This window comes from Macrotis lagotis, chromosome 5 (genome assembly GCF_037893015.1).
Source record: "Macrotis lagotis isolate mMagLag1 chromosome 5, bilby.v1.9.chrom.fasta, whole genome shotgun sequence".
NCBI classification, from domain to species: domain Eukaryota; kingdom Metazoa; phylum Chordata; class Mammalia; order Peramelemorphia; family Peramelidae; genus Macrotis; species Macrotis lagotis.
The window spans coordinates 170,647,876-170,673,217 of record NC_133662.1 but is presented as its reverse complement, the minus strand read 5'-3'; the positions used below and the strand labels follow the sequence as shown (position 1 = coordinate 170,673,217).

The 25,342-nt window shown below is 33.3% G+C and overlaps 1 protein-coding gene across 6 annotated transcripts in view; it reads right to left on the bottom strand.

Moving 5' to 3' along the window:
• Positions 1–25,342, bottom strand: part of SCAF8 (SR-related CTD associated factor 8) — a 242,146-nt gene that overhangs the window by 121,812 nt on the left and 94,992 nt on the right. For 5 of the 6 annotated variants that reach the window (XR_012468588.1, XR_012468589.1, XM_074187904.1 and 2 more), the window contains 2 exons: positions 22,215–22,433; positions 19,169–20,639 (listed from right to left, as the gene is read on the bottom strand). Coding sequence is in view for 4 of the 6 variants with exons in the window: in XM_074187904.1 (XP_074044005.1) it covers positions 19,183–20,639; positions 22,215–22,433 (1,676 nt within the window). In the remaining 2 variants the exon portion in view is untranslated. Of the gene's footprint in view, positions 1–18,480; positions 20,640–22,214; positions 22,434–25,342 lie in introns of those variants that run through there. The other variant, XM_074187900.1, reaches the window with a different exon arrangement.

Genomic DNA, 25,342 nt, shown 5'->3' with positions numbered 1-25,342 from the left:
CAGTAACCTATTTGTCTAAGTATTGATAAAATATATATATGTGTCTATATATATATTATCATTATCTATTCTAATTTGATGGTGATTTGTAGTCAAAGGGTTAGCTAACTGAACACAGTTCTTGCTATATAGCTCTCACATTATTAACCAGTTGCTTCCTACCTACTAACATTTAGTTGATTTTTTTGGGGGGGGGGTGTAATGTTGTTTGGTGTTCATCATATTCAGCACCTTCAAAATCTCTTAAGAAAATATTAATGATATCCAGTCTCTAAGCTGCCCAAAAAGCAAATATCAAATTTGCACCCTAATATTCCACTGTTTCCAGTGCTTAAACAAATATACAACACATATACATCACATACTAAAGAACTCTACCTAAAATTTTTATTCATTTAAATATATACTCCAAGAAGAACTCATCTTTAACTATTTGATTTTTAAATAACTGTGCCTTTCTGATCATTATGAATAGGAAAGAGAATAAATTTATAACAGTAGTTCTCAAACTTCAATTCAGAATGCTAAGAGCTTCCATGATGACAAAAGAAGAAAAACTGAAAACATAGATGTCAACTTTGCTTTATTCATAAAAAGTCACTGACTTTAGAGATCATTTGGTTCAATTCCCTCATTTCCCAGATGATTTAATCGTAGCTAATGGTTTGCTTAAGATCATGAATATAATCACTATCCCTTGAATAAGAAAATACCAATGAACAACGTGACATTAATCATACCCTCATATCCTTTTGATTTTAAGTAGTGTGATTTTAGCATTCACTTTTGAAGAAACATCCACATGCTCATTCTTCCTGTGCTCCAAGCCCCCCTAAGCTCAACATTACTTTTGGATCACAGAGGTTTACAGCTGGAAGGAACTTTAGTAATACCTTACTTCAAATACCTCACTCTAAAACCTAGAAAACAGAAGGTTAGGTGACTTGTGCAATATGAGATAGATAAGTAGGGGCACAAGAATTTTAAGCGTGATCCTTTGACTCTATGTATTAGAAGAAAGCTGTAATTAGGACCCTTTGACCAACAAAAGCTAGGCTTGTTATCACTGATGATAAGATAGAAATAAAAAGAAAATGGGGAAACAGAATTGGCTCCTAGACACAAAAAATAATGAAAAACCAGCAAGAGAAAGACTTTCAATTCTATGATATTCCACATTGTGTTGAGAGAAAATGTTCAAGATACAATTTTTAAAGGACTCTAAGACTAACTACCAAATGTGTTTGATTAATCTAAAGATCCCTGGAAATTCACTTGGGTGACAATTTTGGGAAAAATGTTACCACTACCCCCCCACCCCATACCTTTTCTTTCTTAGGCAAATAAAAAAACTGAAAATATAAGAATAATGAAAACAATTTATGTAGTTTTTCAACACAAAACACATACTAATCTACTCAAAACCTGGAGAGATAAGGGGGAATGAATCAAAAGTTCCCCTCACCTCTTCCTTATCCACTTAGGTTTGAAAAGAAAAAGGAGAGTTGAAAGGGAAAGAGAATAATATAGCAATAGAATAGGTTAGAGTATGTTGAAATAACAAGAGGAATTGCCTGAATTAATTATTATAGCACTAAGCCCAGCCTCCATAAGAAAAGAAATATAAACAGTATATACTGGGGGACTGAAGCTCTTAAATGAGAAGACTACTTGGACCACTGCAAATTGGCATCTTCTCTGCAACTGGTATTCTAGAGAGTTGCCTAGATTTAGAGACATGTGCAAAGAGTTATTCAAACTGAAACATTGTAAAGTAAGAAGAAACAAAAACAATTTATACTATGTCATCAATATTATAAAAATGAACAATTCTGAAGACTTTATATATATCTACAAAAATATATTTTGTTTATAGCTACCAAGGGAATTTGTTGTGCTTGATTATGCTTATTTGTTCAAGGACATTTCCTTCTTTTTCCCTCCTTAATGGGATGGGAATGAGAGGGAGAGAAAATTTGCTTTTTTTTTTTAAATAAGAGAGGTGGAGGAAGGTAAGAAGTTTATAACAGATGTGAAATGTTGCAAAATACATAAATCACTGTATTATTAGCTTTAACTGTTTTACTTTGTTAAGAGATGTCACAAAGTAGTTGTAATAATATATAGATGTATGTGTGTATATGTAAAGAAAATGTCAATAAAACTTAAAACCAAAAACAAATCTTGTCTCAGACACTAAGTGTGATGTTGGGTAAATCATCTAATCTATCTCAGTCTTAGTCTCCTTGTCTGTAAAATGATGATGATGATGATGATAATAATAATAATATCTCACTGGTTATGAGGATAAAAAAAAAGAAGGCATGTAAAGAGCTTGGGAAACCTTAAAGTGCTTTAGAAATATAAGCCATATCTGTTACACTCAGCTGTCTTAATTTTATTGAATTGTTTTCTTTTTCCTCTTTTATTCTTTGTTATTGATGATGTCTTTCTGGATATGGAGGAAGGCTATATTTGAAAATATATATGATGGGGGCAGCTAGGTGGTGCAGTGAATAGAGCACCGGCCCTGGAGTCAGGAGTACCTGAGTTCAAATACAGCCTCTGACACTTGATAATTGCCTAGATATGTGACCCTGACCAAGTCACTTAAACAACAACAACAACAAAAAGGAAAATATATATGATGTAAAAAACAAAAGATGTCAATAAAAAATTTCAAAGGAGAAAAAAAAAGAAAAGACATACTTAGAATGCTAAACTGAAGGGCCGTTAAAGTGGCACAGTGAATGCAATGCCAGGTCTGAAATCAGGAAGACTTTAAATACAACCTCAGACACTTTACAAGCCATGTGACACCAAGCAAGTCACTCATCCCTGTTTACCTCGGTTTCCTTATCTGTCAGATGATCTGGAGAAGGAAATGGATCTTTGCCAAGAAAACCCTAAATGGGGTCACCAAGGGTTGGACAAGTCTGAAACAACTAAACCACAATAGAACACTAAGGCTAAGTAACATGTCCAGAAACAAAACCAGCAGATGTCAAAGTAAGGCTTTAAGTCCAGTCTTCCTAGTTCCAAAAAGCAGTTCTTTTCCCACTGAATAACTCTCCACATGTCTCTAAAATCTAGGTAACTCTCTAAGAATACCAGTTGCAGAGTAGGTGTCAACTTGCATTGGTCCAAGTAGCCTTCTCATCTAGTAAGAGACATACTGTCTCTTAGTTAAATGATAATGATGATGATAAACATAATAAAACTGCTTACATTCACACTGCACTTTAGTGGTTCACAAAGCACTTTTCTCAAACAACTGTGTGGTTAGCAGTTTGGGACTGGACCCTCTGATTTTAACCACATTAGTTATATTCTTAGGGTTACTCAGTGATCTTAGAAGTTAACTGGTTTGCCCTGACTCCAGATCTGACCCCTCTACATTCTATGACACTGCTTTTTTTTAATCTTTTTTCTTTTGCAAGGCAAATGGGATTAAGTGGCTTGCCCAAGGCCACACAGCTAGGTAATTATTAAGAATCTGAGGTCAGATTTGAACTCAGGTACTCCTGACTCCAGAGCCAGTGCTCTATCCACTGCGCCACCTAGCCACCCCAACACACTGCTTCTAAGACGACCAGTGCAAAATTAAACCTGAAATTGAGAAATGAGGTCTTTTGGCTATGCAGCTAGTACATGAGAAGAGTAAGCGGCAGAACAGAAAGTCAAACTCAGATATTCTGACACACAGTCTACTGAACTTTCAACGGCAATAAACTAGAAACGAAGTAGAACTAAAGAAAAATGAAAACAAACAACTTCTGTTGTCATGATTTTTCAGCAATCAAGCTCATGTCCAAAAAGATGAGGAGGAAGACAAAGATGCTACAAGGTTTAATGCTGAGGTTTCTGAGAGCAATGGAAAGCAAATCTTTATTCAAGTCCTCCTTCCAAGCCCCCTCCCCAACAACTTGTCCAGGAACTTCAGTACAACTAGGAAAGCAGTTCATATAGGAGATAGATACCAGTTCAGGATAACCCCAGATGAAGAGTCTGCGTGGCATAATATTTTATAAACTTAAAATGGAAAAGAGAGAGGGCTCAATTCAATCCAAGAAAAGTTTACTAAGGAGCCTACCTTAATAGTGTTATCTGAGGCACTGATGATACAAAAAACAAAAAATCTAAGCAGTCTCAGCTATCAAGGGATATTAATGGGGAGAAAGAATATGGACACAAACCATTAAGTGCCAACCATAAACAAAAGTAATGAAAAAAAGATTAACCATCAGTGTAGTATGAATAATACTCCATTAAAAAATTTTAAAAAGATGAGTATTATTGAAGTACTTTACCAATAAGTTAAAAATAATATTACATATTGAGGCAAGAAACGTTAAATGAGTATATATTCACAATGTAGTCTTCCCCACTCCACTCCGCAGGAGAGGAGGAGGAACATAGTTAAGTGCCTGAGACCAGATTTCAGGTCCTCTTTACTACAGTTCCAATTCATTACACCACCTATCTGTCCTTCTCAACACAGTCTTAATAAATTTTGAATTGTCATAGAATCACCTATATGTATCCAACAAATATGATGCTATAATTCTATAATTATATAATCGGCAAATTATTAAATTTAATGTGATATCCCTAAATTTTCTCTGTAGTCAATATAATTTCAGAAAGAAGCTTGGTGTTTAACAAAAAATCAATTTTTTAAAAATTTGTGTGAAAGAAAAATGTTCCAGAGGAAAGTATTCTGTAAAATATTAAGCTAAATAAAACCAACAAAAATATTTTCATTAAAAAATACAAGAAATCTTATTAGTAGAACAAATTAGAACTATGACATATGGAAGCAAACAAACCTGGGAGCTAAGTAAGTGTGTTCAATAAGACCCAAATCGCTAATTACCAAGAACTCATGACTTGACAAAAATTGCTGAGGAAACTACAAAGCAACCTGGATGAAATTAAGCTTAGATCAACACCTCACACTTATGCCAAGCTAGACTCCAAATGGAAACATACTTAGATATAAAATGTCATACCGTAAACAAAGGAATAAGAAATTTCCTTTGAATTCTATAGTTAGGAAAATAATTCATGACTAAAGAAGAGATACAGAGGATTTCAGAAGATAAAACAATTTTGATTACATAAAATTAAAAATTAAAAAAAAATTAATGGAGCCAAAGTTAGGAGGGAAATATTTAACAGGGAGGAAAATTCTTTGCAACAAGTTTTTCTAATAAAGGTGTCATTTACATCCACATCCAGAGAAAGAACCATGGAGTCTGTAAACCAAAGCATACTATTTTCACTTTTTAAAATTTGTTTTTTTGTCTTTTCTTTCTTAGATTCTAATTTTTTTTTACCACATGACTAGTACAGAAATATATTTAACATGTTTGTACATGTATATCAGATTACAAGAGGTAGAAAAATCTGAAAGTCAAAATCTTACAAAAATAAATGTTGAAAACTATCTATATACAATTAGAAAAAATAAAATACTATTAACTGAAAATAAGGCTTCAAAATACATAAGGATAAAATACAAAATACACCTTCAAAATATATAAAGGAATGGAACTGATTCAAATTTATAAGAGATATTCTTAAGAGATAAATCATCAAAAAATATTAATAAACAATCTTCAAAGGAAAAAATTCCATCAACAATCATGTGAAACAGCTCTAAATCACAGAGAAACCTATAGTAAAGCAATTTACACCCTTCAGATTAGCAAAGATGACAAAAAAAGACAATGAGAAATGTTGAAAGGGCTCTAAGAAAACAAGAACATCAATGCATTGCTGGTAGAACTGTAAACATTTATCAATTAGGGAATGCCTGAACCAATTATAATAAATTAATATAATGGAATATATATGCTTTAAGAAATGATGAAAGGGGCATTTCAGAGAAAACTGGGAGTGAAGTAAGCAGAACCAGAAGAAAAATTTAGCAACATTGTAAAGACAAACCACTTTGACAGACTTAACTAGGGATCAATAAAATGTCCAAGAATGATTTCAGAGAGTTAATGATAATAAGCCAACTTCCCCATTTTTTGACAAAGAGATGAAAACAAGATATAAAATGAGACAAAATATAGAATGGTTCTTGTGATAAGTTGCTTTCCTTGACCTATCATAAAGGAGGGGAGAGGTAAGAGAGATGAGAGGGAAAGAAAATACATCATTTAAAAAATAAAAAATAAAATGTATTATATGAAATTGTATATTCAAGGTAAAATAATTCCCACCCCAACCTACCCCCAAATACATACATACTCACAAGGAAAACAATAGATGTTTTTAAATTTTTCCTTTAAATTAGTCCAATCAAACTCAAGCAGCCACATATTGTCTTAGAAAGTATGCTGTAAATCTTAAAATCCTATATAAATTTATGTACATTCATCCATTTGATCTTTCCAACAGCCCTGAGTCTAGGTAAAACAAGTTCATAAGCAAACAGGATTAGAAACAAGACTACAGCTAATAAATATCAGAACTGAAACTTAAACCCAGTTCCAATTAATTCTAAAATGAGATCCATTAACTTTTTTTATCTATTTCCTCTCTTTGTAGCCAAAATTCTCCTTGCGTATAATCTGTGAGGCTTAACGGGAAAAAAAAATTTCCAATTTCTTGCTTTTAATATCAAGTTCTCTGCATACATTTTTCCCCCATGCTCAAGTAAGATATAACTAAACTGAAAGGTCCCAAAAATATTTAGCAAAAAGTGAATTAAAGAAACATTATTATGTTAGGACTAATATATGTCACATAGAAACTAAAAGATCTTACTTTAAAATCACTGGAAATTCTAATTTAAGGAGAGATTTTCCAAAATTGCTCTCCTTCCCTGTAAATCACAAGTGGTAATCCTTAAGATTTTTTTAGTGCTTCTTACAATGACTTTCATTACAAGATGATAAAAGTTATAGTTATTTTTCTACCTTTCTAAAGGCAAGATGGAATAAATTTGTCTGTTATACCACATTATAGTACAAGACAAAAAAGAAGCCTTTCTTATCATCAGGAAAGAAAGGAGAAAATATGAAAAAAGCTATAAATTATGCTTATTTCCTGTATCGATTCCTCTATTCTCAAAAGACAGAGGGAAAACCATTAAGAGTATATAAGTAGGATAGTTCAGAGGTACTCTAAAACCATATATATAATTACTCTTACATTGTAAATGACTAGTATCTATATCCTTAAGATTTTAATACAATCTAAGAAAGAAAATAAGAGTTCTTGAAGAACTATATGTTAAAAGTGAAAGAAACAAGCCTATCACTAGAGAAGATGAAATTATTAGACATTAGAATGAAGATTCATTCTCAGTGGTAACAGGCCATGTAGGCTTCACCCCTTCACTCTCTAGGAACAAATATTGTGGATAAAGAATTGGCCTTGGGAGCAGCTAGGTGGCACAGTGAATAAAAGCACCTGTCCTGGAGTTAGGAGGACCTGAGTTCAAATTAGAATAACAATCACCTAGTTGTATGACCTTGGGCAAGTCACTTAACCCCAATGCCTTGGCCCCCCCCCCCAATGGCCCCAGTGTGGAGAAGACCTTGCTCAGTCACATAATTGTGTGGCCTCTGCTTATTCTCAATGCTCTAGGCAATTCTAAATGGTGCTAAGTTGCAGAGGAGTCAACTTAAACTAGTAAAGGAGGTTTTTTCATCTTGAAATTTCCTATGCCAATGAAAACATAGATCTGAGCCTATTAACTTATTAACTGTATTAATCTTTTAAGACCTAAGACAATGTCTCATCAGGCTGAGTAGATCAAACCTATTTTAAAATGAAGGTATGCTCTTTTTTAGTTGTAATTCAATACCAAGTGAAGCCATGGAGTAAGAATGTTATACAGATTAACAACAATCACCTGAGTCAGGACAAAATTCTCAAATGGTTCCTTTAAAAAACGAACACTCAAAAAAGACCACAGAAAGTAAGGGATTAAAGACAAGGGTTCTCACACTATTTTATATGCTATGTTAGTTCTAAATTTAGCAGGCCAACCAATTGTAATTTTAAAGTTTGAAGTATATCATTTAATTTATAAACAGTTTGCATAAAACTCACTAATTTAAAAAATTATTATTTTTATATTATCAATGATCAGGATAATTATTTTCATTTTTAAATGTTTTGAGGGTTAATTTTTTCTGGATGAGATTTCTATTTAATTTGAATTGACAGAAATTAACCAGTGTTGCCTTTGTCAAAAGATAATCATTCATAAGTAGGATGTTTAGACTTTATAAACACTATGGCTTAGTCAAGTATTTTTACAAGATAGACCAATTTTATTGTCTGCAAAATCTGTAATTATATGTTGTGCTCTAATCTTATACTTGCACATCTGTTCAAGCAGTAGTACTTAAGGAAAATTGGCATACCAATAGCAAGTTTTTTTTTTAAAGATGAAGGCCAGGTTTCAATCTTTGTCATCACTTTGAAGAGAACAAAACTAATATAGTTTATTCCTACCCTAGAAATTTTGGCTTGGTTCCTTCACTAGATTTCAAAATAATGAGTTACTAATAATAAAGGTGGTCTGCTATAATGGAAAGAAACTGCCATGACATGATTTTTGGGCAAGTCACTTAATATCTCTATAAGGCTTAATTTTCTCAAGGCCAATTTTGAGAAGCAAAACAAAAAAAATAGGCAAAAAAAATATGGACAAATTGGGATATTTTGTTGGAGGTAATGGCTATCATTTCTTTTGGTGATATGGTCTCACCTCTTCCCGTTCTTTGAGTTATGTGAAAGATCCAGCAGAATTAAAGAGGGGATAGGAAAATGAAATGAAACCATATTAACTGAAGAAAAACTACAAAGCAGGGCATTACTTGTCCTGACATTATCCTATAAAAATCAAGGATCCTATGTAGAAAAAAAAGTAACAATCTATAAAAACAGTTTATGCTAAACCAACTATTATAACTAATACCTTGGGGTAGTACCTCATTTATCCTGAATTTTCAAATAAAAAGGAGTACATATAATGGTTTTTTAAATTCAATCTCTGTAAAGCAATCTTATTAAATGTAGTAAGGAATTAACAATTATTTATTAAAATAAGAAATACATTTTCCTATTTTAATCATAGTATATGGAACATGACTCTATCATGATCAACATACCTGGAACCTTCCATTTCTGTGCTATTTCCCTCATACTCTGCTATGGTTTTATAAGTTGTACTCATTTTCACTCTATGGTTTTCCACAGACTAATTGGCATATCTATTCTACCTTCTTGCTACAAAATCACAGCCATACTCTCTTTTCATTTGCAGATTCTAAACTGGTTGGGAAGCAAGGTACCTAAATTTAGCAGAATAAATAATAGTTGGACTGTTGACTTAGAAGAAGAGGGATGGGGGTGGGGGAGAGGGTGTGCTTGCTTCTGTGCTCTGCTTTTTAAATATGTGAGAAGTGCAGAACTTAGTGATGATGCAAAAGAAACAGGTTTTGCTTGCTTATAAGTACTTGGCTGTTGACCTCAGTTGTTGCAGGGTGAGGTGTTAAAAATGATGATGATGATGATGATGATGATGATGATGATGATGATGTTTTGTCTTTCGTTTTTGAAGACCATGACATCAGGGAACTGATGCCATGACAACAAGTCTGGAGATGGCCCTGGATATACGGCGATCAGAATTTAGTGACTTGCCCAAGTCACTTACAAATATTAAGTGTCAAGTGTTTGAGGCTGAATTTGAACTCATATCCTTCTGACTGCAGGGGCAATGCTCTATAAACCTTAAAAAAGGGCTAAATTATGGAATTTTGCTATTTTGTTCTTTTTTTATAATGGCAATCACATACTGTCTCACTTCATTTAGGCAATTTTGCTTTTCCTCTCTGGCATTAAGCTTCTATTCTTTTTTTTTTTTCTGTTTTTAAGCTTCTATTCTCAAGCAATTTACTTAACCTCTAGGTTTCAATTTTCTTAACCTGTAAAAATCAAGGATTGTTATTAGATGATTAAGATCCCCCAAATTCTAAATTATGTTTACATAAATTTTGAAACCTTTGTGTTTATAATCTATATAGAACATTTAATAATCTTAATTCCCAACACTGAGAATATAATTTAGTAATTGGCAATTCTACCTTGGGGCCCTTTCCAAAAGAACTATTACCGACATTTCTAGAGGATAGTGAAATGGAACCTTTTTTTAAAAAAAAGTTCTTTCTCTCTTTCTATAGCAGACTGACATGCATAATGATCTTAATATAAAGATCTTTTAATAACAAGTGAAAAATCTGTCACATATTAAGGATAGGCTAGTTCACTTAGTTAAGGTAGGAAACTAAGTCAAAGGTTCATCCCTAAAGAGCAATTAACTTGTTTTTGAGGCCAGACTCCATCTAAACTGCATGGCAATTTCCTAATTTATTGAGACCTACACCATGAACTGAATTATAAAGTGGATGCTTAGAATTTGGAATAAAGGCTTCTGAAAGAAGCAAAGTCATAAAAAAAAAAATGCTTCAGTTTCCAGCCAGCATGGCCCACAAGTCTCTGGTGCATTAACAGAAAAAGTACTATAAGAACCAATCACTATATCTAAATGTTTCCATGGGAAAATACATTTGAATTCCATATTAGGAAACAAAAATGTAGCTCCTTCAAGGAAATAGTAATCTCTCCTTATTTCCAATTGCCAGGCAAAAAAAGTACTAAATATTTCCCTAATTTTAGAAGTCATGTGAGGAGATCCCTTAGCCTCAAGGTAGAGGTCACAAGAACAGGGGCTTAAAATGGGAAATAGACGACCTTTTCTTCCCTTCACTTCTTTATTCCTTCTGTCTAATAAATAGTAATTATAGCATGCTTTTTTACACTGCTTTAAGGTTTGCTAAATCCTTTCCTTGAAACAACCCTGTGATAATAGGACCCTTCAGAGAAGTTAAAAATGATCTGTTCAAGGTCAACAACTGAATCACAGCTCCATATTCAAACCTAAGTTTCTCTTGATTCCAAGTTCAACTTTCTCTCCACTTCAGGACAAACCCAATTATTTGTTGAATCTGTGGAGCAGAGACTAATATGATGGTGGTAGTAAAACACAGGCTGGGTAGTAATAAAGATTGTAAAGTCAAAAGTTTCCTGTTAAGAAGGTATTTTTCTATTGGAGCCATTTATGGGCAATCTCCTTTTACTTTTTAGTCCTTAGAGATTAACTTCCCTTGCTTGTTCCCACTTCGTTATGACCACTGTGTATGTGTTTTCCTGACACACCAAAGAGAATCAGCTCTCATAGAACCTCTTCTGCTTTGTCTCTGGGCTACAGGAATCTTTAAGAAGCCCTCCCCATCCCCAAGGGTTTTTATCATTTCAGAAAGTCTTTCCCAAACACCTTGATTTTCCTTCTTTCATTAATGTTCTCAAGGGAACACCTAAGTGATTAGTAATAGGGATACAAAAGACTAAAGAGAACTAGATTTAATATCTATGAAATTTTATGATAGAGGAGTTCAAGAGTAACTCTTGGTTCAACAGGGAGGAATATAATGCAAACCACTTCATCATGATAGAAATTATAGCTGTTTGAGATGAGGGAAGAGTGTAGATCTCCCTCCACTCACTGGCAGTATCAAGTTCTGTGACAGTGAGAGAAATGTGGGGAAACAAGGAAAAAAAGTTCCAAAACACTTCAGGTGGCAGGGCTCCCAGCCACTGAGTGAAGGTGATCATTCCAGTGAGGTATTCAAGTTAAATCCAGAACTATTTAAAAAAAAATTTCTCCTGCTATCAATCTACTCTCCTACCTCTGTGGATTTGGGCAAGCCATATTGCTTCTTTTTTGGGTCTCAAATTTCTAAACTGTGAGAGAGTTAGACTGGATTACCTCTAAGGTCCTTTCTAATTCTCAATCTTATGATACTATTGAGCTTCCTTTCCCTTTTCCTCATTATCCAAGAGCTGGTTTTTGCATAGGCAATGAAAGTAACTTATCAATACTAGCAAAAGAAATCTGATTCAAAATCATAATGCACTTCAAAATAAATATGACTAGGATAACTAGGGATTTTTTATCCTATTGTTCCCCCTTATGAATATGAAAAGTATTGTTGTGAGGAACAAATGAAATATTTATAAAGAGTTGTGCAAACCATCAAGCCCCAAGTCAACTACTAAGATACTAAGAACAGAGCAGATTTTTTTGGCTACCTTTGTTCAAATGATGTTTCCTGAAATTTCAAATACCATAACCTTTCAGGATAGAATATTACTGTTAACAAATCCCTAAATGCCTCTTTAAATAGACTTTTTTCTTATGAAGATTATAAGTAGTAAAAGTCATCCTAGAAAACTAGGAATCACCAGTCTGGGGGGAATATTTAATTTTACCCCTTTGGAAAACATAAGACTCTAATTACTTCCAGATGAAATGTTATTTCTCCAAGTTATAAAAAAACTGTTCTATACATCACTAATATGCTTCCCAATACTGATATGTACTGGCAATATAACATGGACAAATCACTGAAAGAACAGATTGAAGAACAATGGGGAATTTCCTCAAAGGGTGGCACCTACACCAAAGAAACCATAGTTCTGGAAATGCATATGTATATTTTTACATTTTACAGTAAAAGGAGTAATTTAACAAGTGGAAGATATCTTTGTGTGTGTGTGTGTTGAGAGAAGAGTTATGGCTATTTTTTTTTTTAATTGCTGGGTTTGGGAGAAGGGGAAAATGAAGGCTGGGCAGTGAAATGGCAAATTAGTTGTTTATTCTTGATGCTCCTTCATTTTACAACACACCTCTAAATCTGTAAGCTTTTTTTATCCATAGTTATTAAGAGAAAAAAAATAATGATACTATTCCTGAATTATCAATAAACACAAACCCCACTAAGCTAATTGTATGGAAAACTAGAATATTTTAAGAATTACATAATCTTTTGCTCTCATTAAATATAATTGCATTTTAGATATGCAATCTGCTCACTTCTCTAAATTCTTATTGAGTTTTTCTCATTTGACAGCTTTGGATTGTTCAGGAGGCTAAAGCCCATATTATACAATTTATAGTTTTTCCTATGTTGCTTTCTCCCTCTATTCACATGCACTATTTTCTTCCTTTACAACAAAAAATGCAGTGTTGTGTAGCAGAATGAGGACAGGATAAGGTTAAAAAACCTTGGTTCAAGTTCTAGCTCTGTTGCTTACTAGTCTTGTGATCTTAGGTAAGATCCAAGGTTTTAACTAGAAGAACTCAAAAAACCTTTCCCAAATCTGCTGTATTATGATTTTTCTTAGTTTCTGAATTTTTCATCATTGGTCTATGGATTTTCCTAACATACCAGGATTAACAGGCACTGAAACTTGTGACTTTTCATAAATGGCCCTTCCGAGGGAAAAACTCTTTTCTTTACACTCAAACACAAGTAGAGTCCTGGACTTTGGATAATCTTTAGACCTACTTTCCAGAAGGCAGAATTATTCTGTGAGGGCAACACAAAGATCAAGAAATCAGTGGAAACAACATAATAATGGCAAAAATGAAAGGCCAAAATGAAATTGTTAATAATTTTCAAACATAAATACTAACTAATAACTGTTGTTCAGTCATTTTTCATTTGTTCCAACTCTTGGTGAGTCCAATTGGATTTTTCTTGGCAAAAAATTTAGAGTAGTTTGCCATTTCTTTCTCATTTTATAGGTAAGGCAGCTGAGGCAAACAGCATTAAGTAATTTTTCCAGTCATATTATCTACTATGTGTCTGAGGTCAGATTTGAATGTGGGAAGATGAGAATCCCTGACTCCAGGTCATACTTTATCCACTGTAGTACCCAGCTGCCCAACTACTAATGGTAGCCTATCTTAATTATTAGTCCCTGGAAAATTTAAACTGTACTCCCCTTTCTCCTCCCCCATCAAACCAGGATCTGTCTATAATCACTCCAAAAGGGCTCCTAATTCAGAGCAACTGTTTTTTGTAAACCTCAAGTTGATCCCTCTTGATGATACAATCACCCATATAGACAAATAACAGGGTTGACACAGAAGAATGAGTATGACTCACACAAATTCTTCTTAAAAGAGTGGAAAGAGGGTATGGCTAGGTGGAGCAGTGGATAGAGCACTGGCCTTGGAGTCAGGAGAACTCAAGTTCAAATCTGACCTCAGACACTTAATAATTACCTAGCCAAGTGGCCTTGGGCAAGCCACTTAACCCCACTGCCTTGCAAAAACTAAAAGAGTGAGTAGAAAGAGGATCACCCTGGGGGAAAAGTAACTATTCTTTCATAGAATTTATAATGAATAAAGAAAATTAGCATAATTTCAAAGGCACTCTAGATTTTGAAAAGTTATTTTTAAAGCTATTAAAGCTCTAAACTACACTTAAGACTTTTGGGGACAGCTTATAAATTTGAAAGGATTCAGAGGAAAATTAGGTAGGCTCCCTAAAATGCTTCGGGGAGATCAATTCAGGAGAGATTAGAAATAATCAAGAATGAAATTCTGAAGACATAAAGGGAGAAGATTTCAATGAGAAGGGAACCCTCTAATAAACATATTTTTAAAAAATGGAAGGCCTTAAAAAATTATCAAGAATGCTAAATCTAAGAGTAATGTGATTAATTCTGGGCACAATAGCTAAATAATGACACTGAAAAGCTACAGAGATGATGATAGGATGATAAGGGGACTTGAGTCCATGATATATCAAGATCAACTGAAGGAAACGGACATATTTTCTTTCAGGGTGTAAAGGACAGTTATGTTCAGGAATCTGAAGGGTGTTACATGTATTGGAATTAGACTCATTTTGATTAACTACAGAGGGAAGAACTAGGAATAATGGGTAAAGCTAAAAACAAAGCAAATTTAAGCTTTATATCAGAAAAAACAGAACAATTAAGAGCTATCCAAAAGCTGAATAGGTTCCTTTGAGCTAGTGAATTCCTCCTTCCTTGAGTGTCTTTATGAAGAGGACAGACAACAAATCTGTTACTTATGTTCTAGTGAGCAACTATTTGATATGTGGATAAAAACCAATGAGGTCCCTTCCAGTTTTTATATTCAGTACCTACCTAGCTTCTTTCTCATATCCATTTCTTATATCCTCTTTTCAAGATCAATTCCATATTCTTCACTATTATTGGCAAAATCTAGTTTCAAGAAGTTTGCTGAATTAAAATAGTTTGTTCTCTATTCTTTCTCAAAAATTACAGCAAATAAATTAAGGGAAAAATGTATACGAGACTATGACATGATTGATTCTGTTAACATTTTGTAATGTCTCAGTATTCTGATATGTACTAATAACTGAGCCTTTAAATATTTATCAGTTTTATATACTATGCTTGAAAACATGGATCACTGTATTATGCTTCCTCACATACATCATACTTTTTTATATGTTTTTAAAAGACTGAGCTCTCTGGAAAAGTTTCATACATATAATTATGCTATTAGTTTAACTGATAGCACCTATGTACCAAGATACTTAATAGGTGCTCAATAAATTCGTGATGAATTAAATATACAGAATTTAGAATTTGATCATGAAAACTCAAAGTTAGGACAATGAACCCCAAATACTTTATTAGAACAATTTCAAAATAATTTCTAAACTTTTAATTATATTCACAACATAACTAAATATTTCAGGTGTAGGTGGCTTTTTTCAGAACATAAACTCAATGCCTGACAATAAAATTCAAAATGACATTTTCACAAAGAATGGAATGTTTGTTTTTAAAATTACATAATCAGAGAAAATAAGAGGTAGCATGATTCAGTAGCTAAAAGGCCAGTCTTGGGTTGAAACTCTGCTTTAAATACATACATCCTAGATGGATAGTCAAGGACAAGTTATTTAACCTCTCCAAGCCTCATGTTACTCTATAAAACCAAGCTGCCTGATCCATACTAAAAGTATGTAGTACAGAAAATAGTTGTGTTTTTAAAAGGTTAATTTTTCCTTAAGTGAAATGCAGCCTCTCTCCCCTCTCAAAACAACTTCCCCCTGAAAAAACCTTCTTCCAACAAATGAAATATAGCAAAGTGACAATAATACAGCCAAATGCTCAGAAAATAAAATATCCTTTTTTAAGAAAGTAAAAACTTAAATATTGAATAAAAATTTTTTCAGGAAAATTTTATGTAAAACTAACTCCATGGTTTTAAAATGAACAATTCCAAATTCTTCTGATCTTTCACTACACATCTCTTTCTGTTATATTTATCTACACTACAAATAATAAGATGAAATTAATATATAGATATATGGATTCTAGCTATAACATGATGCAGCTAAAGACTACTTTGCTGTACAATAAGCTTTTATTCTACAATAATAATTGTAACAACTGTTAGTAACTGTAAAAATACAGTATACATCTATACTAGGTTTAATGAAGTCAACGTTTAATGAAATGTTAAGACACTTTACAAATTGTTTAAAAAAAAATCAATTCCTTCACTAATGTACATTGTAGAAAACCAAATAAGACTGCCTTTTCACAGCAAGTTACAAATGAAAATAATATTCTGATTTAGAATAGAACATAATTTTCATCTGCTGCATTTTAAAACCCTTTTATTAGAGTGATACTTCCCTGCAAGTTTCCAACTATCAGCATTACAGCAGCAAAATTGTGATCAGAAGCACGATTACTTAAGAGTATGTATACCAAAGTCAAAGTTATGAAAATAAGACCAAACTGTTCCCCCCTTATATGATATAAACAATGGTGACTGCAAAGCTACTAGTTGTTCTAAATATTTATATGAATATTTTCTTTCATTTAGGAGAGCAAAATGAAATAAAAGTACATTTGAGAAAATATTATTCAGCTTCTTTAAAAAATAAATTCCAAAATGTGCATGCTTACTGTGTTTCCACAAATAATACTACTATCGATTAATTATCTTCCACTAGAACTTCCAACCAGTGCACTTTTAAATGGTTTGCCTCCAGCATTAGAGATTAAATAAAGTTCAATGGAGAAACAAGGCCTGGGCCCAAAAATGACAGCAAAGTACTATGATATTTTATTACTACTAAGTGCAAGTGAATTTCACTGTCCAGACTTTAAAATGGTAAATAAAGCTTAAATACTTATTATGCACAACAGAAATCCCAGTTACTAAAAACTGAACTATATTGCCATAAAAAAGTATGTCTTCTTAAAACAAATCTAATAGCTTTCTACCCTGAGCCTCATATAAAAGCATTATTACAGATCTCTTTTCCCTAAGGAAAAAAAAACTAAAAATGATACACATTAATAATGGGATTGAATTCTCTTAAAGGTAAAGAACTATTCTACACTCATCTCTATTCCAAATAAAGAAAAAAAAAATAAATACAGTGTATATGATGTGTACCCCCCCCCCAACACAAACACACATAAGGAGAGAGGTAGACACAGACAGACAGATGAAAAAGATTCTTCATCATTTGGCCAGGAACCTCTCTACAGCTACAGATTTCTCCACATGTGCAAAACATATACTAACATAAATGAATGTATCTTACCCTCCCCTGCCCTTAAGTAAAGTGACAACTTCATTTGCAAAGGAATTTACAAAATAGCAAATGATGATTTGTTGGAGATGGAATAGGGAGATAATTATTTAAGAAAATGGTTGAAATTACCACCAACTGGTTATTTAAAAACAAAAGAGAAGCAAATAAAATAAAAGAAAATGAGGAAAAATACTGATACTTAATTTTTCTCAGAGGATATTCTGAACAATGGTACCCAAAGGTTCTACCCTACCAGTAAGCCTTCAAAACACATAGCGCTCACATGGTTTCTGGTATACAATTTTGTTTTTTAATCCAACAATACCATTATAGTTTTTGTGTAATAAATCTGGACTTTGGAAATTCACTCCAGGCAAATAACCAGCAAACAATTTAATGCTACCACTATCTATCCAGAAGACCAAACATATTACTTTAAAAAAAAAAGACACTGCAAACATTTGCTTAAAATTTGGCTACGTGCAAAGCTAAGATTTTGTGTTTGGTTTTTTTCTTTTTTAAGTTAAGCCAAACCTCCAATGTATTTCTTTAGTGTTTCTTATTTCACTTTCCCAATATAATAAGAACTGCAACTATGAGCATGAGAAATTTTAAGCAATTAGTCAATCTTCTCTAATTTTCTTTCTACCAAGTCTTAGACAGTATTTATTTTATAATCTAATTTTATTAAACTGTGTTTCTCTGTGAGTATGTATTTGGAAGTACATACCCAAAGAGAAATATAAAATGTCTACATACAATTTATACAATGGATATATACATACATACATTATATATACATACTAATGAGACCGCATGATTTTTGGTAAAAAAGTACATGCTTTTTCTACCACACTGTTCTTGCATTGGTCTTACAAAAGTAATATAAATCTTTTGCAACAACTAAAGCATGTACTACTGCTGATCCAAGATTTTAATAATTTGTAGGTTAAAAAAAAATACAATGCCTAGAACACTGTTATCAAACAAATATGTTTTATTGGCAGCTAAAAACAGAATTCACCCAACAATGAAACTTTTTTATATATTTTTTTCTTTCTTTCTTTTTACTCACTGCAGTACGAGGAACAAATCACAGACACTTACTTTGGAGATAACAGAGACCAGGGTGTAGATTTTACAAAATCATTTTTTAAAATCTCTGTATTGTGCTCCTCAAATGACTATGAGTCAGTCTTTGTTTTTGTTTTTGTTTTGTTTTGTTTTGTTTGCCAAATAGCAGAAACATAAAATATCACAGCTTTGTCTATACTTTAAAATTCTGCAGCAACCTAAAGACATGGACAGATACACCACCAATTGTTGTTTTCAAGTATATCAATTTCCATATCAACCTAATAGTAGTATCTAAAAATTCACTTTCTTCCATAGGAAGTCTTTGTTTGACAAGCTGTTATTCATCTCTTTGACGTTTTAAAAGTATCTGGGGCAACATTTGAATTTTATCAGAAAATAAAAAAATGTTTACCTACCATGTTCAAATTAAGAACAGTGTCTATACAAGTCAGTTGTACAATTATTTAAGTGAAAGATGAACATGAACATCAGATTAACTTAATTCTGGCAGACAAAAGTGAACTACTAAGGTCCAGTCAGCCATTTATCTATTACAGAGAGATGACAACTTTACAAAAGGTATCTTTTACCTACTGAGTGATGATTATGTCCCCTCAGTTTCTGTGCTTTCTACCACTGGTTCACTTTTTATATCAGCTTCTGTGTCATTCTTCTCTTTGCTTATTTCACTTGAAGATGTCAGTTTTTCATAAAGTTCAGGATCATTCTGTACTTGTAAAGATGGTGGTTGATTATCTGTCTCTGTATTTTCACCATTTACCTGGGGTACATTATCAGCTTTTCGTTGAGAAGTGGCCCCTTCAAAATAATCAAAAACTCGGGGATGTGGATGTGGGACCCAGGTGTTCTGAATTCTGTCTCTTCCAAAACGATTTCCATTAATTTCTCGGCAGAAATCAAAATCTCTGTCATCTCTATCCCTTTGTCTCTCCCAGGGTCTTCTGCGGTCATCAAAATCTCTGTGAGTATCCTGTCCAAATCCTCTGTTCCAAATGGGACCACTTCTAGGATCAAACCTATAATTTCCATGTCTAAATCTACCTCTATCTTCATGGAAGCCTTTGGGAGCACCATAAAGAGGTAAAACACGATGCTCTCTTTCATCAAAATCTCTATGGCCCCAAGGCTTATCTGAATTAAAACCGAAGTGGTCTCTTCGGCCAAGGTTATCTATACCTGGTCTTACAAGATTTTCTCTTATATCTATATGTGGTCTTCCAAAGTGTTCCCTTCCATCTATTGGAGGTCTTCCTGGACCTTCTCTTGGATCTACAGGTCGCCCCACTACGTCCCTAACATCCACAGGTGAAGGTCTACTAATAGTCTCCCTATTTTCTAGAGGAGGAAAGCGATAATCTCTATCTCCTTCCTGTTGAATACTATCATTCCCAAGAGGAAGCCTTTTTTCTGGATTAGGAATATGATCTATATTTTGTCTTAAAGGACCTGGAAAAGGTCTCTCTGCTTGACTGAAAATATCTCCTGGAGCAAAAGGACCACGAGGTGGAGGATGAAGAGCTGCATCAAGGATTGCTGGAGGAGGGATTCCTCTTTGTGGTGGAAGTCCAGGCTGCATTAAAGGGAATCTTGGCCCAGGAGATTGTGGTATAAGTCCTGGACGAATATCTAACATTGGTATTCCAGGCATCCGCTGACCAGGAATATTTAATGGGGGCAAGGTTTGAGGCCCAGTTGGTGGCTGTGGTCCCAGAATTCCAGAATTACTTGGAACATTTGGTGGTTGAACTCCCAGGAGTCCAGAATTGCTAGGAATATTTGGGGGTGGTACCCCCAAGAGTCCAGAACTACCAGATACATTGGGTAGTTGTGGTCCCAGAATTCCGGAACTACTTGGCATATTTGGTGGCTGTGCTCCAATCATTCCAGAACTACTGGAAACATTAGATGGCTGTACTCCCAGAATTCCAGAATTGCTTGATACATTTGGTGGCTGTCCACCCAGAATTCCAGAATTGCTTGACATATTTGGTGGCTGCCCACCTAGCATTCCAGAACTACTTGAGACATCATTGTGGATCACTAAAACGGAAAAATAGAAAGCAAAATTATAAATAATCATTAAAATAAAAAAGTACCCAATATAAAATGTATTCATAATAGGAAATTTAAATTATTTACAATGAAATGTTTCAATGAAAAATTAAAAAGGATCAAAGTACCTATCAATTTTTATAGATGGCAGTCAATCAAGAAAAATACTAGATTACTTAAAAATATTAAAAAAAAAATTTTTTTTAAACCCAAAGCTATCTTGGCCTCATTTTCAATCTTAGAGAACTTTCTTACAAACATATGTGAACTGGGCAATACTGCACATACCTTAAACCATTTACCCCTCCATCGCTACAAACTATTGAAAAAGAAAGATGATATGATGGGTAATTTTTAAGTAAGTTTTTGGTGGAGTGGTATAAGTTGTTTTTATTATACTAGGGGAGGAGGGGAGGAATTGCTGGAGATTAGTTTTATTCGACTTAATTGCTCAATTATTTTTCCACTTAAAAAATAAATTGAAAGTAAACCTAAATTCCGTTGATTTTAAATACACGCTTTTTTATAATGTACAACTCCTAGATTTAGCATTTTGATTTTCTTGTTGTTTTTAGGATATTAAATAATTAAAAAAGGTTGGGGGGGATGGTGTCAAATTGGAAACAAAAATCATAGGCTTCTTTTTCACTAGTATTTTGAGGAAATGTTTAAAACTTGTAATATTGATTCATTATAGTAAAGACAGAAGTGGGTCATTTGGATACATTAATTTAAGGGAAATAGGTTGGGGTTTTTTTTAAACTGTCTATAAGACTTTTTTTTAATTTCTAAGAGACAGTGGTAATTATTTTTCATTTGACAGAGATATAAAACTGCATATATTCAGTTAAACTTTTGCTGGCCACTTGTTAGAATTCAAAGTGACTATTTTTTTTGGTTTATATTTAGACCTCAGTCATTTGTAAAGCATGTTAGTTTAGACCAAAATATCTAGGGTTTCTTCTAATTTTTAATTTTATGATTTTTGGCTCTAGGGTAATAAGAGGAATATATTACTTTAAAAGTAAATTTTAGAGGTCTCTTAAGAAGTAAGCTATATGCATTTATTTCTTGACATATGGCTTTGCAGTCCAAGAGGTAAATAGCAATAAATACAATTATCAAACTTACTAAATCTGAAAATTACGTATTTTTTTACATTTTATGTATGTAGAATCTAATAAGATAATTTCTAATTCAAATAGAAAACAATTCTATTTGACAAATCAATCAATCAATCAATCAATCCATTTAATTAAAATATACTAAGTACTAAAAGTTTAGACCAGACCTAAAAAATCTCATCAACTAAAATAGAACAATGGCAAATAGGTACATGACTATCACTCTTTTTATAATACTGATTCCAATATACTACTGTGGTTTTCTGTTAATTTCAGGAGAGGGCTACATCAGTGAGGCAAAGTCTTAAAATACTTCAGATTGTTGTATTCCTTTACTTTTCCATATCTTTCCTTTTGCTTTCCACATGTGTATGGTATACATGAAAGGGATAGTGATGTTAAGTTAGGGTTTTTGGATCATGCTTTTGACATTTATTACCTGGTCTGGTACTTTCACTAGAAGAAAGCTGGTGGTCTGTGAGGTGTGACAATTTCTCTTCTGCCTCTGGCTGGTTACTTGGAGGATTAAAAACACTTCCAGCTGACAAGGTTGAAGTAGCAAGACTGCTAGACACAGAGCCAACTGGCAAAACAAGGTTACTAAAAGCAACATCTTTCATTGTCTCTGGAGTCATGGATATAGGAGGTTGTACCAGAGCTAATTAAGAAAAAGAAAAGTCTTGTTAAAGGAATCTGTAATGAATCCAATTCAATGAGCATTTTTAAAAAGAACCTGTTAACGCTAATAGTTGTAGAAGATAAAAAAACAAATAAAAAACCCAATCCCTACCTAATTTAATATTATCAATTAAAATATTTACATTTGTTACTTGGTCAATATTTTAGATGGTTCTCACTGTCTGTCCTGTTTTTCCAAACCCTAGACTTCCTATAATTTCTCCTCCCAAATATACCATATGGAATATAGATTAACAACAGTAGTTTCTGTGGCCATTATCCAAATTAATAAAATGAGCATAATATTATCACATAGTACCCAATTCACTGGGTCTAGATGAAAAATATATATAGTGTTTTGAAAGTCTGGCATCATAATAGAAAAACACTGGAAATAAAACAAACTAAAAAACTGGTTATGGATAGATTGTATAGTTAAAGTATAAGTATGTAAAATATTTTTTGGTTTTCTTGATTTCATATATCTTCATGCCCCACTTATTCAAGTCAGACTTTTATCTGTCTAAGCTTCAATAATCTCAATATAGCTATGAAACCACTATGGCTTTAAAAGCTGGAACAAGTCCAACAAAAAGGGACATATCTGTGAAAAAAAAATGATGTGTGTAAAATAAAGTAGTTTAGAAGCAACTTGCTTTCAGGGCTAGTATCAGAAAAAGGTAGCAAAAGAATAATTACCAACAAAAGTTCAAATGAATTGGAAAACTATTATTTTAAAAAGGGATAAATAGACTTACATAACTATAGTTCTTCAGACATTTGTAGTATAGTAGCAAAAATAATGATTTAAGTCATTTATAAAATGATAAAGTAGTGTATTTAGAAAATTAAGAAAACAAAAATAAATTATGTTAATAGCATTTAAAGAGTAACAATGTCAGTGATCTGAAAAACTCATTTATATTACATATCACATTCCCTAGTAAGATATAAATAGATGTATAAGAGTCTTAGAAAAGACCAAGATAAATTAAAATTAATATTAACTAAATATTTGCCTAGAGCATTAATAAATAGGAGCTCTTTTCAGGGCACATTTTTTATCAGTAAAAAGTAACATCCCTGAACTTCAGTTTCTTTGCTTATAAAATGAAAAGGCTAAGAATTATTGGTTCCTGCTCTAGATACACTATTCAAGATAAATATGGTGCAAACTTAGCATTCTTTCCAATGCACCATATTGCTTCTTCAATTCTCAGGTGAAGTAAAGATTAGTTTAATCTTATAAATAGAAATTTCAGATTTCAATTTTCAGCATTAAAGTATATAATAATTGTTATTAATATTGGTTCAAATGGGTTCAACTCTTTGTGATCCTGTGGACCATATCATTTCAATATTATCCATGGGCTTTTCTTGGCAAACATACTAGAGTAGTATGCCATTTACTTCTCCAAGGGATTAAGGCAAACAAAGGTGAAGTGTTTTGCCCAGGGTCACAAAGCAACTAAGTATCTGAGGGTGAATTTGAACTGAGGTCTTCCAGACTCCTTGTCTAGCAGTCTATCCATTCAGCCAACTAGCTATCTAACAATTAGAGAAGCAGAAGAACACTGGAACTCTTTAAGCAGACCTTAAATGACTATTTAAATTAGGTTTAAAAGTAGGCTCATAATTTGGATGGGCAACTTTTTATCAAAAGAGATAATCTTTGAATACTAGTATTTGGTAGGAGCTTAATAGTTTCAGGAAAAGAAGGGGGTTGTGGCTAGGTGGTGCAGTGGATAGAGTACTGGCCCTGGAGTCAGGAGTACCTGGGTTCAAATCCCGCCTCAGACACTTAATAACTGCCTAGCTGTATGGCCTTGGGCAAGCCACTTAACCCCATTGCCTTGCAAAAACCTAAAAAAGTAAAGGGGGACTGGGAACTGGGAAAGAAATTTTTTTTTTAGGTTTTTGCAAGGCAAATGGGGTTAAGTGGCTTGCCCAAGGCCACACAGCTAGGCAATTATTAAGTGTCTGAGACCGGATTTGAACCCAGGTACTCCTGACTCCAAGGCCCGTGGCTTTATCCACTACACCACCTATGCGCCCATGAGAAAGAAATTTTAAGATAAGTTCAATACAGGGGCAGCTAGACAGTGGATAGAGCGCCAGCCCTGGAATCAGGAGAATATGAGTTCAAAACTGAACTCAGACACTTAATAATTACCTACCTAGCTGTGTGACCTTGGGTAAGTCACTTACTCTATTGCCTTGCAAAAAAAAGTGAAGTTCAGAACTAAAAGTTTTAAGTTTCATTACTCTTTCCTTTTCCTGACCTTGCATCAAGTTATGTGACTTCAGAGAAAATTAGTATCTCTCAATAGAAAAAAAAATCCAAAATCGTAAAGAAATGGAAAGTAGTATGATGTTCATACTTCCATGAACTAGAGTTCATAGAAACTCCCTCCACCCCCCAAAAAGCCAATCTCAATTCTGTTTTGACTTGTGTTCACTAAAAGAACAAATTTCTTTATCTGTAGCATCAAGGGTTCATTGAACTACATAACCTTTAACATCTTATTCTAGTTCTGCTATAGTCATAAGAATAATGAAAAGATAGTAGAATTATTCTACTATAATTTGACTATAATCAAAAGTTAAATGTGGGGTGGCTAAGTGGCATAGTGGATAAAGCACTGGCCTTCAAGTCAGGAGTACCTGGGTTCAAATCAGGTCTCAGACACTTAATAATTACCTAGCTGTGTGGCCTTGGGCAAGCCACTTAACCCCATTTGCCTTGCAAAAACCTAAAAAAAAAAAAGTTAAATGTGTGTTCCTGGTAAAGGCATAACTTAGACCAGTTTTTTGGGGGGAGGGGGGAGGATTCATATCAGAATTTTCAAGCAGAATTTCCTAAATGTTGTTATTTGAATTACTGAAAAC